Source organism: Liolophura sinensis, chromosome 3, assembly GCF_032854445.1.
Source record: "Liolophura sinensis isolate JHLJ2023 chromosome 3, CUHK_Ljap_v2, whole genome shotgun sequence".
In the NCBI taxonomy this organism is placed as follows: Eukaryota; Metazoa; Mollusca; class Polyplacophora; order Chitonida; family Chitonidae; genus Liolophura; species Liolophura sinensis.
The window spans coordinates 8,771,507-8,787,664 of record NC_088297.1 but is presented as its reverse complement, the minus strand read 5'-3'; the positions used below and the strand labels follow the sequence as shown (position 1 = coordinate 8,787,664).

Genomic DNA, 16,158 nt, shown 5'->3' with positions numbered 1-16,158 from the left:
ATGAATTTCATTTATCTTCTAGCAATGTAAATATATAGGCCTACATTAACAGTTGTTTGAGAGTTCAATTCCACTCTGGGGCAGAATTTGTCTTTATATACTGTACGTAATATGACATTTTTTCGTTGCTTGTTATGATATTAGAACATTGAAACATTGAAAGCGGTGCCCATTTTATGCATTGACTTTTAACCCTGGCTACTTTGTGAGAAATGCCGTTGCTGCCAACACATTTGGTGAAGTCTGTTTGACTGGTTTTATATCTGTGGTACGTGTACTTTGGCACATGACTCTAACTGTACATGTTGTGGCCATTCTATGTTGTGACATCATTCCAGAATACAATGAACAATGTCTCATAATTTGGAAACATTGTGCGGTTTTATTGATATCCATATGTGTGAGCCTATAAATACAACAGATTGTTTCTAAATTGTGCTGACTTTCGTATCTTTGTTGACTAAATATCACGAATTCATGTGTAACTGTTTATTGTATGGTGTGTATGACGCAGTTCTGTCATTATTTCCCGTCTAATGTATCGATGGTATCATATTTAGTGGTGACACATGTTCACGTTTCGGGGAGAAAAGATAAGCCTTTCGGCTTATCACGAGTAGAAACAACATTGTAAACTGTTCCCCAGGTACTTTCTGATGTGTAAACAGTTACAGTTGTGACAAAGCGGGTTATCAGCATATAGTCTTGAAAAAAAAATGGGGCAAAAATGTGTATGATTAGTTGGCAACATTCTGTGTAAATAAAGTTAAGTGTATTTTATTTCATTTCCTGTCTCGTTCTTCGTGTTTCGCACAGAAGTACTATATATCTGGATTATCTCCCTTTGAATGTTTACCCCCGTTGTGCTATTTTCATAAGTACCGAGGTATTTGGCATTTGCTGATTTTTCCTCTACAGATAAAACAGACGGCCATTGTATATATATCTAGATTTTTTTAAATAAGAAGCCTCAGTACTGCAGAGACCGCTTGGGTGGCCTAATGGTTAGAGAGTCCGCCTCGAAGTCGGCAGACCCCGCAGTCAACCCCGGGTCGGGTCATACTAAATACTTTAAAGATCATATATGCTGTCGCCTCTCTTGGCGCCCAGTACTGGAAACATAACAGGTTGGCTCGGTGTCATTATAATGTGACTTGGTTTGGTGTCATGCCTGGTGTCTGCTTCAGTGGAGGTACACTTTGGCGGCGAGGACTCGTCTTGCCACAAGAAGACACAATATATGTACACAGACACCTGATAACCCCTCGTCATACGTGTGGCAAATTGTACAACGTTTAATCCCAAGCATACACAATGCATGCTACGTATATGCACATTTACGCTTGTGTACTTTTATGTAAATATGTCCACATCAACTGGCATCTTGCCGTATATACAAGACATTTGTAAGGATTTGGAAATTGATTGCACTATATTGTCACTGCTGGTGAAGCCTTCATGACAATAAGCGTTGGCGACCACCCGTATGGTTGTTTGCACAGTCTGACGTGCGTTGAAGACAACTGGACTTACACCAGTAGGACGTCAATAACTGTACGCCACACGTGGGAAAGTTTGTCAGGTAATTTGTCGAAACAATCTGGTTCCCTCCATCCATAAAACCAGTGGCTGTTGTACAATTGAAAAAATTCTTGATTATGAAGTCAAATAAAATTAAATATATCAATTGGGAGATGATATATGTTAACTCAAAAGGTTAATCTGTTCATTTTAAAAGAAAGAATTAATGGAATGTTTGTTGTATTTAAGAGAAAAATCTGCGTCAACAGAATACACTCTAGCATCAACTCAGATAACAGACTTTCTATTAAAATTAACAGATTATTTTTTGAATGTTGTTTGAATACCCTGACTGATGGTCACGTCTATACCGGTGTAAAACGGTCACAGAGGCGGTGTACATGTTTGCATAAGTTGTGAATGCAAATAATCGTTGCGGCCCTAATTAAATGTACCCACTTCAGGCGGGAATAAAAAGGGGAATTCCCTTACGCTGGCTAAAAGGGGGAAAAAGCTATGAAACCGACATCGCGGTCAATGGGAGATTGTTACGGGATATACATGTATGCCGTAAAAGCCCAAATTGCAGTAAAAACGTATCCGTTTTCTGACGTAACGCCGCAGTGTTTGTATATACCTACGTGCTTTGACGGAGCACACATACAACAGAAAGTTTGTACAGGAAAGAGTAATAGAGTAGACTTTGGACAGATTTGCTGACGGCGGAGAGGAGTTTTACGGAGTTTGGCATTGCTGCTAATACTGGATCATGCCAGGTTGAATCGAGTGCTGGCTAGTTCGGCTGTCACTTTAAGTCAGTGGGATTGTGATGTAGGCCTATGCCGGCGGTGAGTGGGGGTTTTGGGCGGCTTTGAGAACATTTGCTCCAGGCATAAGCATAACCACCATGGTATAATTTTAAAAAAAAGAAGTAATGAGTAACTTATGAAACGCCAATATCGAATTCAAAATATATATGCACAAGTAAATTTTCAAGGACTAACGGCTTTCTCTTGTGAATGTCGATGGTAGGAACTTTGCTCAGAAATATCCACTTATAGCAGCAATTAACAAGGCGACAAATGCATTGAACTTCTTACTTCTTTCAGCGCATGCGACGCTCCCAACGTTCGCTTTTCATCACTGCCACCACTAGCAAATTTTGTACAGAAATCTTGAACAACAACGAGGTCACTGGGATCACGGTGATGAGACAGGAAGTAATCTCAGACACCACTAAAACTCTGCCCCAAACTTTGTTTCTAATAATATAATACACACACGCTTTCTCTTTATTTAATGTAGGCACATTATGATTCTAGCCAACATGATAGATGCTGATTAAATAGTCCTGAGTGAGGATACTAGTGTTGAGGCTAAGCTTAAACAAGCCGAGAATCGCGCAGGGTCCAAAGGTCATGCTTGTCGAGTGGTGGCAGTGATGTAAAGCTGGCGTAGAGAGTGGCGCTTACGCTGAGAGAGTATGGCAGGCTATACTTCCCTGTATCACACAAAAGAGCAGGTAATCCTGAACTAACTCTGGTCCTGGATTATATGACTCGCCATACAACAGCAGAATGAATAAAATATTAGATTATGTTCATACAGTCGTCATGCATACAGATACATCCAATGTCGTGGTATTAATTATTACTGGGAAAACATGTACATGTATAGGATACATTCATGCATATATTAGCATATCGCCTATCATACATGTACATTGACGTTTAGCCTACAAAAGGGAAACCGAATGTACAGATCGGCTCGATGGCAAACTGGTGTGCTGTGGCTGGGTGGGTTGTCCTGTGCATGCGTGTGTACGGGATGGCGTTCTAGTTGGGCAGCATTATAGGTATATGTATATTGGTGGGACTGATGCTAGTATAATCTAATTTACTGGTGTCGTCCATAAGAAATAAAGTAAGGGAGAATGTGTGTGAATCTTTATTCCTGGGGTTCAGGAACTTCAGGTCATTCGCCTTTTATACTGGGTAGGAGTGAATCTTGTCCGGTGCCCTCGACATGGTGTTTTAGTGAAGCAGCTTTATAAATGTTTGTGAGACCTTGCTGGCAATATGCGGTTGACGTGGGGTATCTTATGAAATCTAACGAACGATATATATATATATATATATATATATATATATATATATATATATATATATATATATATATATATATATATATATATATATATATATATATATATATATATATATATATATATATATATATATATGCATTATATATTACATAAGTAAACTGTCATGTACATTGCCATGGTCTCTCCTCTGAATTTTATTTTATCATGAAGAGGACATTTTCTTCTATTTGAACTCTTTTTATCTAAAAATCAATACATCAGCAACAACAAAACCATAAAATAAATTACGACAATGGAGTCGTGTAACATATAATTATATACGACAACTGGAATGTGTAATGGCGACGACGACAACGTCAGATATATAATTACGCCGACGAAAACATAATTGCGGCAAGGACAACATGAATCAACAACATATAATTAATAAACAACATATAATTACGACAATGAGAATATTAAATACGCAATTTAGCCTACATCACAATGAAAATAACACGCTCACTGACGCCATAGCTTCAGTACTGTAGATATAACAATGGTTCATCTGGAAAACAATGCCCTAGTCTATTGTATATGATCCACACGTTAATTCACAATATCGACTACATCGGATTTCCTTGCGCATGTACATATAAATACCGCATGCGCCCGATAGGTCAAAAAAAAACACACACACACACACGCGGTATACGCATGACAAATTTTCACACTCTCAAAAACTTCATCTGTTAATTTTAACAAAAATTTGTTGCCAGAGTGCATGGCGCTAGAACGTATTCTGTTATAATAACACAATACTGTGTCGTATATTCCACATTCTGTTATTCTACTATAATCTTGATGTTGAATTTATATTAGCTGTCAGTAGACTTATAGATATACTGTACTATATGTGGCGGCCAAGCCGTTAGAGCGTCGGCCGCATGAGAAGAATGGCGAGGCTTCAGTTTGAGTCGGGTTATGTCAGGCTTCAAAAATGTGCGTCAGCTATGCACTGACTCTTGTACGCTCGGGAAAAAAGACAAAGGATAGGCTTGCTTGTCGGACTGATCAGGCTTAATTACAAATATATGGGGCGACAAGTCCCAAGGTAATAGGGCAAGCCCTTCAAATGACGGGGCACCACTGGTGTTTATGCTGTGAACTTCCAACGACAGGCCGCCAATTCTGGTTTATACGATGTGGCCTTCCAGCATCGGGGCGCCAATTGTGGCGTACATGCCGTGGCCTTCCATCGCTGTGGCCTTTTAGTAAATACGACGCTGTGGCCGACGGGGCGCCAAGTCTGATGTATACATGCACTGCCTCATCTCTATATTTCTACTTTCCTGTCTCGAAATTTTCACTTTTTCCCCGTCAGTTTTTTTTTTTTCATCGTGACACAAAGAGCCTTCCGTATACAGGCCTACATGAATGATGAAGCAAATGCTATGTCTAGCCGATGTCAAAATTGTATAAAAGCGATGTGATTGTGGCAGGCCTGTGATAGACCTATTTACTGACCTATCTTCTGGGTGAAAACTTGAGTGATAATTACAAACTTGTTACGCACACAGTTTGTCGATATGCATCACTGACTTGGGTTTTGTAAAGGCTTTGGAGTTTTAATGAGCTCGTTTTCGTAGAACGTATAAGTGAGAAAAACAATAAGAAAAATACTACAATTATGCCAGCCTAAGGTGAAATATTGTCAACTACAAGGTCTGCATTATATTCACAATACCGGCATAAGGTGGAATATTGTCTACTACAAGGTCTCTATTATATTCACAATACCAGCATAAGGTGGAATATTGTCTACTACAAGGTCTCTATTATATTCACAATACCAGCATAAGGTGGAATATTGTCTACTACAAGGTCTCTATTATATTCACAATACCAGCATAAGGTGGAATATTGTCTACTACAAGGTCTCTATTATATTCACAATACCAGCATAAGGTGGAATATTGTCTACTACAAGGTCTCTATTATATTCACAATACCAGCATAAGGTGAAATATTGTCTACTACAAGGTCTGCATTATATTCACAATACCAGCATAAAGTGAAATATTGTCTACTACAAGGTCTCTATTATATTCACAAGACCAGCATAAGGTGGAATATTGTCTACTACAAGGTCTCTATTATATTCACAATACCAGCATAAGGTGGAATATTGTCTACTACAAGGTCTCTATTATATTCACAATACCAGCATAAGGTGGAATATTGTCTACTACAAGGTCTCTATTATATTCACAATACCAGCATCAGGTGGAATATTGTCTACTACAAGGTCTCTATTATATTCACAAGACCAGCATAAGGTGGAATATTGTCTACTACAAGGTCTCTTTTATGTTTACAATACCAGCAAAAGGTGGAATATTATCTACTACAAGGTCCCTATTATATTCACAAGACCAGCATAAGGTGGAATATTGTCTACTACAAGGTCTGCATTATATTCACAATACCAGCATCAGGTGGAATATTGTCTACTACAAGGTCTCTATTATATTCACAATACCAGCATAAGGTGGAATATTGTCTACTACAAGGTCTCTATTATATTCACAGTACCAGCATAAGGTGGAATATTGTCTACTACAAGGTCTGCATTATATTCACAAGACCAGCATAAGGTGGAATATTGTCTACTACAAGGTCTCTTTTATATTTACAATACCAGCAAAAGGTGGAATATTATCTACTACAAGGTCTGCATTATATTCACAATACCAGCATAAGGTGGAATATTGTCTACTACAAGGTCTGCATTATATTCACAATACCAGCAGAACGCGATATATTGTCTACTACAAGGTCTCTATTATATTCACAATACCAGCAGAACGCGATATATTGTCTACTATTACGTTTGCATTATATGTGAGCGAGACAAAAAGTAAATTTACAAATACGTCATTAGAGTTAAAGTACATTTGCCGTTTTGCGAACAGGTTTATGGTAACGGAAATGTCACACAACGCACTTTCCTTCCTCCAGGCACGTGTCTGGTGGACATCAGACATGCGCACATCCTGTCCACACCCTGTCTTCCGCCTGTGGTTTTAAACTCGCTCACAATTATTGCTGTTGTACCGGTATATTGTACTTAACTATAATTGTATATGTTTATGCGCCACTTGTCTGAGTGTGTGTGTGTGTGTGTGGGGGGGGGGGGGGGGGGGGGGGGGCGAGTGGGGGGTGGATATATGTATCCCAAAATAGGATACCCATGTGCTCTGCCCCGCTTTCCCCTCACCATAATGCTTACTGCAGTCTTGTAAGTGAAATATTCTTGAGTGCGGCGTAAAACTCCAATCGATCAAGTAAATAAATAAATAAATAAATAAATAAAAACATAGGATAGACCATATACTGCAACGACGACCATAACATTTAACAGGGACCTTAGGTTCCCATATATTATCAGTTTTTGAAAAAAATCATGTCCTACAATTTGAAATTTGAATCTCACGATCCTGCATATGATTGGTCCGTTCGAGACACAAAGACAGCTTACGTAATAAAATGCACTGTCTGTTGTATTATCGTGGATTTCTTCTTTCTGCCGCATGACCAAAAGCACTATTTGGTTTAAAATGTATGGTTTACAAATCAAATAAATCTAGACAAATCTCGATAGGCGTAATTATGGTAAGCAATCAAAGGATTCCAAAGGATTGTGTATGAAGGGAATATCACTCCCACGTTGTGTACACACACACACACACACACACACACACACACGCACACAAATATATATATATATATATATATATATATATATATATATATATATATATGTGTGTGTGTGTGTGTGCGCGTGTGCGTGTGTGTGCGTGTGCGTGTGCGTGTGTGTGTGTCTATATTCGGTTGAACTCATACAGTGAGTTTTACGACTATAGGTGTGAGTTTTACTTTATGCATGCTCAGTAGAATCTCGTACTATTTAGCTAGAATTTGGAGATAAAAATTCTGTACAAAAATCACGTCATGATAAGCTCAATAGGCTCATACATATTCATATACATATGATAGAGGCTCAATAGGCTCATACATATTCATATACATATGATAGAGGCTCAATAGGCTCATACATATTCATATACATATGATAAAGGCTCAATAGGCTCATACATATTCATATACATATGATAGAGGCTCAATAGGCTCATACATATTCATATACATATGAAAAACAATCAATCAACCAACCAACCAATCAATCAACCAATCAACCAACAGACTGACAAAGTCAGTCAATCAGTCAACTATCCATTGATTAGTTATGTCATGATACTTGATCCTTGGTTCTCAGTGTTAGTTTTAGATGAATAAAAAAACTCCTCATAGAGAGACTTAAATATCTTTCATTGGCAAAGTTTTATTCGCGAGTGTTATACAAGTTCCCAATAAGGAGAAAATAAAAAAGGACAAAATCAACAAAATACAATAAAGAACGACAAAATACATATTAAATGTCAATTGTACATCGTTGTTGAAACCCAAACAAACATAAATGTATACATTCACTGCTGACAACTCAGTCAAGAATGTAAACAAAATAAACGTCATGTATTTAGCGCACGTCAGTTGTCATGTATTTCAAAACACACGTTGTCTATACAGTACAAATCTTAGTAAACACTCGGTTTACACTATGGGCAACACTCCAGACATGTCCCATATTTGCTCAAATGCTTATGTGTCAACATAAATGTTGGCATTGGGACAGTATTTAAATACATAACATATTGCATAACATACGACTGTGACCACAGGATACCATTTGTCAGGTACAATTACAGAATTTAACCAACTCGTGCCAACATTGATTCGATTCGATTTTTATCGCAAGATAGAAATTGTATGAAGAGATATTGTCCTAACGAAAGTCTATTCAACAATTCCCACAGTGAGATTAGCTGATTTCGAAATTCGGGTTTAATGTGCAATCCATTTGAGCAAGTTCTAAACTTTGAAATCGTAGGAGCACTCAGACGACGGACTTAACAAGGAATCACACGTAATGTACACATGTGAACAACGTGTAGGGCCTATAATGGTATTCAACAACTACATCCGCAAAAAATAACTGCTTCAGTAAAAGGGTAAAACCTCACTATATGCAATTATATCGCACATCAAAGAATTATCAGGACGAATATGGACATCCTTGAAACTGGTCATTAATTATTCTGAGTGAACAAACGGGGTTTGTGTAGTTAAGGTGGTTAAAACAGCACTTTGATCCATAACAAAACATCCACTCACATCGTGCAATGTACATTCTATCCCAGAACGCAATGAGTAAAGTGTATAGGTTACCTTTCAATAACATTCAATGGAGACAAAATAAATTAAATGTGGCAACATTTACGTAACATGATTTATTCCATTTATTCTATAATGTTTAATAAATACACTATCAACTGGCCATCAAAGAGAAGGGTGGAGCACGGCAAGTATGCGGCATGAAAAACCTACGATGACCTCGTCTTCGCCTCCAGTCTTGGTCTGGGTCTTGGTCAAACACTCAGACCGGATGTTCGTTGGTCGATTAACTCACCGTTGTCACGCACGCTTTGGAACTATTAATGTTTTTAATGACTGACGCTACAACGTCAACGTAGCACGAGCTTTGACGCCAAGTAATACATGAACACCAAATTGGACGCCAAGGTCACAACGTTTGCCAAGCTGCTGTAGCAGTGCCAACGTATAAACCGTTTGTGAATCTCGCGGTATTTGGCGTTTTCTTTGCTGTAAGACCGGCTGTCAATCTTCCCGACCACGCTGGACACGCCCATTTTAGTTTCGGCGTCACAACGTTCCATCATCGCGCTGATCGTGCCAGGGGCGAAAACAAGGCAGTTGGCAAAAGCTGCTAAGCAACCAATTCCTAACACACAGACCTGTAAATAGAACAGGAAAAAACATGGAATAAGCGTTTGTTATTATGAACTGTCTTTTCTGACAATTAACAAGTGAGTAGAACCGGTGCAACAGGTGGGGGATTGGGAAGTTTTCTTTCCTGTGTACATACGATATTGTTTTTACTACGATAAAAGGAAGTTCATGGGATAATTTCCAATAACAGCTTAATAAAATGTTAACATTTATTCATAATAATTATGGAAGATGAATTCCTGTTTTGTTTTTATATGTTTTATTTGTTTCAAACGTGTACATGTTGTTTTTGGACGGTTTTGTTTATTCAACAGTATGACAGTTGCGCTCCTTGTAATGGATAATTTAATGCTGAACTATGGTATAATTTTTGCCGAAAATATTGATAGGATTAGACATTTTATTTGACAAATGTCCATTTACATCTTGATAGGTCAGTTCTCTATACTGTTTTCAAATCATGGCCGTAAAATTTTTATCGTGAATTTTTGCTTACCTGTACTAGTTGCGAAAGCGTCCAGGTATCGGCTTTGAGCGTCAAGAGGTAGGTTGCCATGGTGATAACAGACATGGTGAGGCTGAGAAGGAAGAAGAGAGGAAACAGCTGGCTCTGGACCTCACCAAACATCTGGCGAGGTAAGGCGCGGAACATGACGAACCCTAGAAAAAAAGAAGAAAGAGTTAGTGCGGGGGTGACCATTTGCTGTGGGTACCTCGTAGATCACGTGATCTGACGCAGAATGGGACAGGTAGCGTTACCCTTTTGCAAAGGTGACGAAGATCAATCTTTCGACGTTGTGTAAGTGTTTAAATGATATAACATTTAAAAGGCTGTAAAACATCAGTGCCAACATTCTAAAATGTTACGCCGTGTAACGAGTGTCATTAAGCTGTAACATAATTTTTGATTACAAGATTTCATAATGAACGACACAACATATATAGGTATTGATTTAACATCAGATAATCTCAGATTACAACATTATCCAAGCATTTCGCAAACTGTTAATTTTTGAACTCTTCAGAAATTGTTTTTACCCGGCATTATAAATGCTTACCCCCATCAATACCAAAATTTTGTACTTAACATTATTAAAGCTATACATAACATTTAAGTCTTGAGAAAGTATAAAGGAGTGAGGGAAAGGCGCAACACGGATTTGAACTCTCAGCTTATATGTAAATATCACACTGCGATAAAACCAAGCTTTTTAAATCACGACAAACGTTTAACTATGATTTCTCTTATGAATATGTTCACATATTCGCGCAATGCACCAAATTTGTTCGCAGATACTTCGCAGATATAGTAGAACAAAAGAGTGCCATTGCAACATTCTTAATCTGTTAAACTCCACTGCACAGTTGTCAGAAAAGTCTGGAAACTGCTCACTCACCAGCAATGAACGTCACCCAAAGCTGTGACCCGAAATGAAGGGCCAAACTGCCTATTAGGACGAAGTGGATGAGGGTGATGGGGAAGTCGACGACATCTTTGCTCCAGTACAACAGTACACTGAGAACGACGACAGCCGCTGTGGAGGACTGGATCTGGGGTTGGGTCAACCTGCACAACATAATATTTACTTATTTATTTATTTATTCATTCTACAATTAGTAATTTAAAATCTAAATATTTCCTTAAAACATTTAACACTGTGCAAAAGTATCATATTTATTTAGTTAGATATTTAACTGATTGTTTTACGTCATGTTTAAGAATTTTCCACTTGCATGGTGGCCGTCCGTTTTATGGGCGGAGAGTACCGATCTATACACTCAGTGTAACTTTGGTAATTTGCTGATAAACTTCCCCACGTGTGAGGTACAGATACTGGCACCATATCGGTGGAAGACAAGTGGTTTTGAATGAAAGCTGAATTGAAAAAAAAAAAAAAAAGCAGCCTTATAAACGGCGGCGACCAACTCTCCGTGAACTACATGTAACAGTGAGAGCCGGGGATTCTATAAATTCTCTTTCAGATGAGACTGAAAAAGTTATTATTATTACTCTGTAAATCGCCCTTTATTAGCATTTAGACGAGCTTGTAATTAACAATAATTAGTTTAATTAGAGTTTGCTAATGGTGTCAACCAAATTATTCTGTTTCGTGCGTATCCTCTTACACGCTGACAATTTCTATCACCATACTTGGATTACGACCATGGAGTCTATTAGTGTCTCTTTCCAGTGATTTTAATGGATAGTCAAACAGCTTAAGAGAATCAGAGGTAATATTGTGCATGGTTTGTAGCAATTGCTTGCATTCTAAAATATTTTTTGTATTGTACTTGATATTGACAATAAACAGCATCGTCCCATGAACGTTGGTTGTGAGCTGAAAGTAAAGATCGTATACTTTCATGAGAAGTTTACTTGTTTCTAAACACGTGTTCGTTTAGAAACAAAAAAAAAATATATATATATATATATATATATATATAGACCCTGAGATTCTCAAGACAACTCACACAGTAGGTCTACGTGTACAGGCTTACATATCGTCAATACGGGGCTACATGTTAGTTAAAATGACCGATGCAACCTTCAAAGACGTACAATGACCTCAATCGATTCTGTCTTTGGGAAGGTATTACAAGTTGTGTCTAGTCGGAAATGGCCTGTGAAAGTTGACCTAGGAACCACCATCATCTGTGTACATACAGTGCACTCAGTGCAAAGTGCTTATCATATACCAAATGGATTTACCATAGTCGTATCACGAAATCAGGTCATTATCATTCATATGACCCACTCCCCTTCAGTGCAAGCGTCCCAAAGACCCTCTATTCGCATATATGCCTCTGCGGTTAAGCAGTGTTAGGAGGTACCCATATATCGACGCCTTGGCACCCAATCTTTATAAGGATGCTAACGCTCAAAACTGGAGATTTATTTTCTGTATCCAGCGTAACAATTTGCAGGAGGGATAAAACAGGACCAGGCCTATTTCACAGAGAAGTTAATGAGAAATGTTTTTTTTCTATATCTTTTATCATATAAAATCTTATAATATGCTTATTTTCTGCAGAGTATGTGATGGTCCTGTCTGATTACCCGTCATATTCAAACACTACATCCGTCCATATCTCAATAGCATTTAATTTTATTTCCAAACAAATTACTGTTTATTCACCTGGCCAATGTTAAATGCACCTCTACTGAATACAAGTTAATCCAGCTTTAGACCACCTGATCGGGCACATATTAGTACTGTATGTAATGTTACTCAGGTGTAACTAATCGTCCTGTGTGGTGGGCTACACAAGGATTTCAGCTTCAACGAAAATGTTTAGCTTCAAAGCCTCATATTTGTATCGACCAGATCGCACTCACTGATAAATTGCCACTAACCATTCCACATAACTTCCGTTTGTGGAAGTCCCATTTGTTCGCATTTAGTTGCTTACAAATCGCGATGTTATTACTTGTTGCTTTGGATCAGGACGAAAGTACTTCGATATACAGTATTTGCTGGGTATGAGTCGAAACACAAAACGAAGCATGGACCTGTTTTTAAGTTTCTTCGCTCTTGTTGTGTATTTTAGAATCTGTGCATTAACCAAAAAGGAGGTTCTGGGTCAATAATTGCAAGGGCAATTCTCAAAACGAAGTTTAACACAAATCACCGACTAAGAAACTAAGAAAGTATACAATGTAAGAAATAAGTCAACTGTTTTCAATAGAGTTGGAAATACCCAAGGAATGATCTAAGCCAATGGGTGGAATCGGTACTCAAATCTTGTAATCGTTGGAATTGATGTACTCAAAGTGACAATATGTTCAGCACGAGGCAAATTTACATTCCGTGACATGAGGAAAAATCTAGAACTGTTGTGAAGGGGAGCGCCAAAGATTTAGAGAAAACCGAACCTGAGAATAAAGCTTCATTCCTTCACTTGTATCATTCAATCTACCCGGTTGCTTATGATATGCTTTCTTCTCGCTCTGATGGCTTTCACTGCGTTCCCCTCGTTCACCTCGACAGTTTACTTGACACAAGTGGGCGTTTGAGCTAAATTTTTGTGTGTCTGGATTCTGTATCAGTATGTTTCTAACCGACTTTAAAAGCTCTACTTTCGTGCACCCAGCCATCCTTAATTCCCAGTTTTTGTGTGCAGCAAAATCCAAACAGGAAGATGTGTCTGGAGCGGGTGATTTCTGGATGATTGCTAGAGAAAACACACCGGCACTCTAGACATTAGTTTCCAGTCTTTTGCTTGTGTGCAGATTGAAGCAGCTCTTTGAGATTTTTGATGCATTTTATTTCTAACGAGTAGATTTTTTTTACATATAACTAAATATTTGTTCAAATGTTTGTACTTAACGCGCACGCACGATTGCTTCAGTCTGGCGTTGAACGAAGGCATGGAAATGTGACTGACTGGCGTCGCAAAGAGAAGGCGAATCGAATTTGCCTTTACTCACTCAAACCCATTTTCTTAAGAGGTCGATCAGTTGGATCAAATCCAGTGTCGATCAGTTCGATATATCTTAGGCCCAGGCTGTTTTATAATACTTCAGAATATTAAAATCATTAATAATAACAATATCTGTATTTGACGAATTATGCTTAAACAATTTAGATAAAATTCGTCCTTTCCCAAGGCATTCGCAAAAAAAGTGAATAATATACACACATTGTTAGGACTGACTATTGCACACTTCACTGCTCATGGTATACCATAATACGTGAGACAGAGCCGGTGTAATTGTTGCCGTGGTGCAAAGTGCAGATGTAAGGAAAGGTGTTGATATGTGACGCACGGAGACCTATGCATTTTCGTTAATAAGGATGAACTATTAAACTCGGCTTGGAGCACGTCAACGTTTCTGCCACGTCAATTAGGCCCGTTATATAGCGGTCTTCGCCTGCAGACATGAGTCATGCATCTTACGTGTGTAAAGCTCTCAGTACAGGCCTCATCAGTGCAAACTACTTCACATCGTAAACATCACTATATCACATTTACATTTATATATCATTACCACTGCGTTATTTCGATGTTACGAACTTTGAACTTAAACGTTGTTGTTTAGAGAAGGTATACATACACAAATATACAATAGACGTACACAAGCGTGCAAGGTAAGTAAACACATCATTACCCAAAGGCGATGTAGGCCAGAAAAGTGATGACACAGTGTCTATGTCGAAGCTGCGCTTATTGTGTCCTGTAACTCCGTACTTGTACCACTTCCTATTGTGTCATGTAACTCCATACTTGTACCACTTCCTATTGTTTTTTTTAATGGATTGGTGTTTTACGCCGTACTCAAGAATATTTCACTTATACGACGGCGGCCAGCATTATGATGGGAGAAAACCGGGCAGAGCCCGCTGGAAACCCACAACCATCCGCAGGCTGCTGACAGACATTCCCATATACGGCCGGAGAGGAAGCCAGCATGAGCTGGACTTGAACTCACAGCGACCCCATTGATGAGAGACTCCTGGTTCATTACGCTGCGCTAGCGCGCTAACTAACTTCCTATTGTGTCGTGTAATTACGAACTTCCACCACTTTCTATTGCGTCGTGTAACTCCGCACTTGTACCACTTCCTATTGTGTCGTGTAATCCAGCCCTTGTGTATATATATATATATATATATATATATATATATATATATATATATATATATATATATATATATATAGTTGTTTAACGCATCGTTGTCAGAATAGTATAAACTTCACACGAATAATGCATGGGTTCCCATTGTATACATAATTTTTCGGTATTTCGACTAAAATTAGGCGATATAACCTATATATAGAAAACAATACTTCTATTTGCAACCATTCCGTTTACATGTTACAGTTATACAGCTTAAGACGTAGACCTAATAAAAACAATGGCAGTTTTTATGCTTGGCTAGACAACCTACAGACTGACGGCAGAGCAGCGAAAGACATTTTTATTTAGTATCAAAAATTATCCTTATAGCGCAGTAAATATTTTTAAATACCTTTAATTAACTTTTTTCTCCACTTACCTGATATGCATAATTTGATGTTAGCAAGTCCAAGTGTGTTTCAAGCTTCTTCCTCTGACAATGCAAATTATTCCGGTACGTAAATCAGCTGGTTAGCTTCACAAGATCAATAGATTAGATGCTCCTCGCTTCGATGTATGCTGAGGAATGTTCACGTGGCACAGGTAAGAAAGTCCTTACAAATCACCGGACACAACAGATATTCAATTTCGTATTCAAGTGCACAAGGCTGAGGTATGGCCCTGCAGATTCCCTTTTTAAACAGTCTCTCTTGATGCCAGTTGTGTAAGATATAAGGGGGTTCGGCTGGAATCGCGGACGATGATTGGCTGGTGTGGATTACGAACTCCATTCTGATTGGTGGCCGAATATTTGTGAGTTGTGTCGTAGTTCCGATACAAGGGCGTTTGGAAATGGGATGAGACACTGGACAACGTGTGCGTTTGTGTGTGACGGCGGGAAGACAGAAGAGGGGAGGGGGGGAGTAAGGGAAGATGGGTCAATGACAGATAGACAATGTGCACACTCTGTAACACTCTACTTCTTAGCACCGCAAATAAAAACGAAATCCGTACAAAGTTCACCGGGTTAAGCGACAAAAGAAGCGTACCGTCTTCGCTG

The 16,158-nt window shown here is 38.5% G+C and overlaps 1 protein-coding gene across 1 annotated transcript; it reads right to left on the bottom strand.

Moving 5' to 3' along the window:
* Window positions 1-7,998: 7,998 nt before the first annotated feature.
* Window positions 7,999-16,140, bottom strand: LOC135463834 (transmembrane protein 205-like). The gene is made up of 4 exons (XM_064741280.1): window positions 15,538-16,140; window positions 10,936-11,105; window positions 10,035-10,198; window positions 7,999-9,543 (listed from the first exon to the last, which is right to left on the bottom strand). The coding sequence occupies exons 1-4, from the start codon at window positions 15,546-15,548 to the stop codon at window positions 9,253-9,255; spliced, it is 636 nt and encodes a 211-aa protein (XP_064597350.1). The 5' UTR covers window positions 15,549-16,140; the 3' UTR covers window positions 7,999-9,252.
* Window positions 16,141-16,158: the final 18 nt, after the last annotated feature.

Coding starts and splice junctions, on each gene's coding strand:
- LOC135463834 (XM_064741280.1), bottom strand. Junction 10,199..10,935: donor TTGGGTGACGTTCATTGCTG/GTGAGTGAGCAG, acceptor CTTTTTTTCTAG/GGTTCGTCATGTTCCGCGCC. Junction 9,544..10,034: donor CGCTTTCGCAACTAGTACAG/GTAAGCAAAAAT, acceptor TTCTATTTACAG/GTCTGTGTGTTAGGAATTGG.